The sequence below is a fragment of the Chenopodium quinoa genome, unplaced genomic scaffold, assembly GCF_001683475.1.
Source record: "Chenopodium quinoa cultivar QQ74 unplaced genomic scaffold, ASM168347v1, whole genome shotgun sequence".
NCBI lineage: Eukaryota > Viridiplantae > Streptophyta > Magnoliopsida > Caryophyllales > Amaranthaceae > Chenopodium > Chenopodium quinoa.
This window is the reverse complement of record NW_018742418.1, coordinates 7,857,749-7,859,325: the sequence shown is the minus strand read 5'-3', so window position 1 is coordinate 7,859,325 and position 1,577 is coordinate 7,857,749. Positions and strand designations below refer to the sequence as shown.

At 35.4% G+C, this 1,577-nt stretch overlaps 1 protein-coding gene across 1 annotated transcript; it reads left to right on the top strand.

The window, feature by feature from the left end:
• The first annotated feature begins 231 nt into the window (after nucleotides 1-231).
• LOC110714315 (kunitz-type trypsin inhibitor alpha chain-like) lies at nucleotides 232-873 on the top strand. The gene has a single exon (XM_021892822.1). The coding sequence runs from the start codon at nucleotides 232-234 to the stop codon at nucleotides 871-873; it is 642 nt and encodes a 213-aa protein (XP_021748514.1).
• Nucleotides 874-1,577: the final 704 nt, after the last annotated feature.

Below are 1,577 nucleotides of genomic sequence, written 5' to 3'. Positions count from 1 at the left end.
ATATATACATTATAAAGTTATTAACTATAACATTATAAGACGAATGACACGTGTAATAATACCATAGAACAATTGAACATTGAAAATATGCCGTAGTTTTTTAACTTCCCAAAAACTCCAAATATATATTACAAATTTTCTCTCATACCATCCATATAATACTTCTATAAATACCATCCCTCCTGTTTCTAGTCCTCCATCATCCCCCAAAACGAAAAAAAAAAAAAAAATATGGCTTCCTTTCTCTTCCCAACTGCTGCAATTACTCTCCTTCTCCTAGTCCTCTCTCCTTCTCCAAGTGTCGCCGGCCCCATCCTAGATGTGGACGGCGACATACTACAAAATGGAGGGGACTACTACATCCTTCCAGCCTTTCGTCCATTAATCTCATCGGCCGAAGAAGGTGGCCTTAGATTGACACCAGCAGAGGACTCTTCACCCTGCCCTCTTTTTATAACCAATAGCTGGACCAAAAGAGGCTTGCCTGTGAAGATCTCGACCCTTTATTTTATACCGATCCTTACGACTTCATTTCCAATCATATTTTCCTTTGATAAGGTCTCCACCACCTGCAATAAACCATTGAGGTGGTGGGTAGCCCCTAGCGATGCCAACAACAACTCGTACGTGATTGTCGGTACTAAAGGGCCATTCAAGCCTACTTATGTATTCAATATTAAAGAAGCTGGTAAGGATGTGTACAACATTAAGTTTTGTCACATAACGGAGTCCGATATTTTCAGAGTTTCGGCTATGGATTGTAAGGATGTTACTCTTCTTGATGATGGAAAATTGGGAGTCGCCGAGAATAGCCCTTTCCCTTTTGTTTTTAAGAAATATTCTCCAAAGAAGATTGCCTCTTATGTTGATTAGGTTTGTCACTTTTGTATGTGTATGTGTACGTGTGGCGACTACAGTCCATGCATGAATAAATTTCTCCTCGGTTGATGAAAAAAGGAGATTAGTATTATTAGGTAGTGGGAACTTTTCCTACTATTTAATCACGTCATAATATGTCGTTTAATAAATAAATATGTGTAGGTATTAATGGTGTTTGCTTAGATTGTCATGACTTTTACAACAATGTTGTCTTGTGAATTGTCCTTTGACAACATCGTGGTCATGGACCTAAACTCAAACCGATTAAAAAGGGGTTAATATGGATTTGAATTCATAGGTAATCGTCCATGATTTCTAATATTTGTATAAACCAACTCATCAAACAACGAACAAATCAAAGAGTGAAGAGTCATATTTCAAATAACCTAACGTTGATACTCCTATTGATATTCGAGGTGACAAAGATGCCAATACGCAAGGACTAAAATTTTTAGGCAGTTTGAATTCTTGATAATATAATGTTCCGATATTAATTAAACTAGATGTAATATAAATTATACATTTAAGCTTAAACTATGATTTTTCTATTTAAAAATCCAAAATTAATTACAGTAGATTCTATGGATTGGATCTAGCTTGGTCTTGATCTAAAAATTAAAATAGCACGTAGATCGACCTGGACCTAAACCCAATTATTAAAAAACTTAAATTTATTTTATATATAAATCATCATTGGA

Bases quoted from the DNA above. Each gene is read 5' to 3' on its own strand.
- LOC110714315 (XM_021892822.1), top strand. From the start codon at position 232: ATGGCTTCCTTTCTCTTCCCAACTGCTGCAATTACTCTCCTTCTCCTA.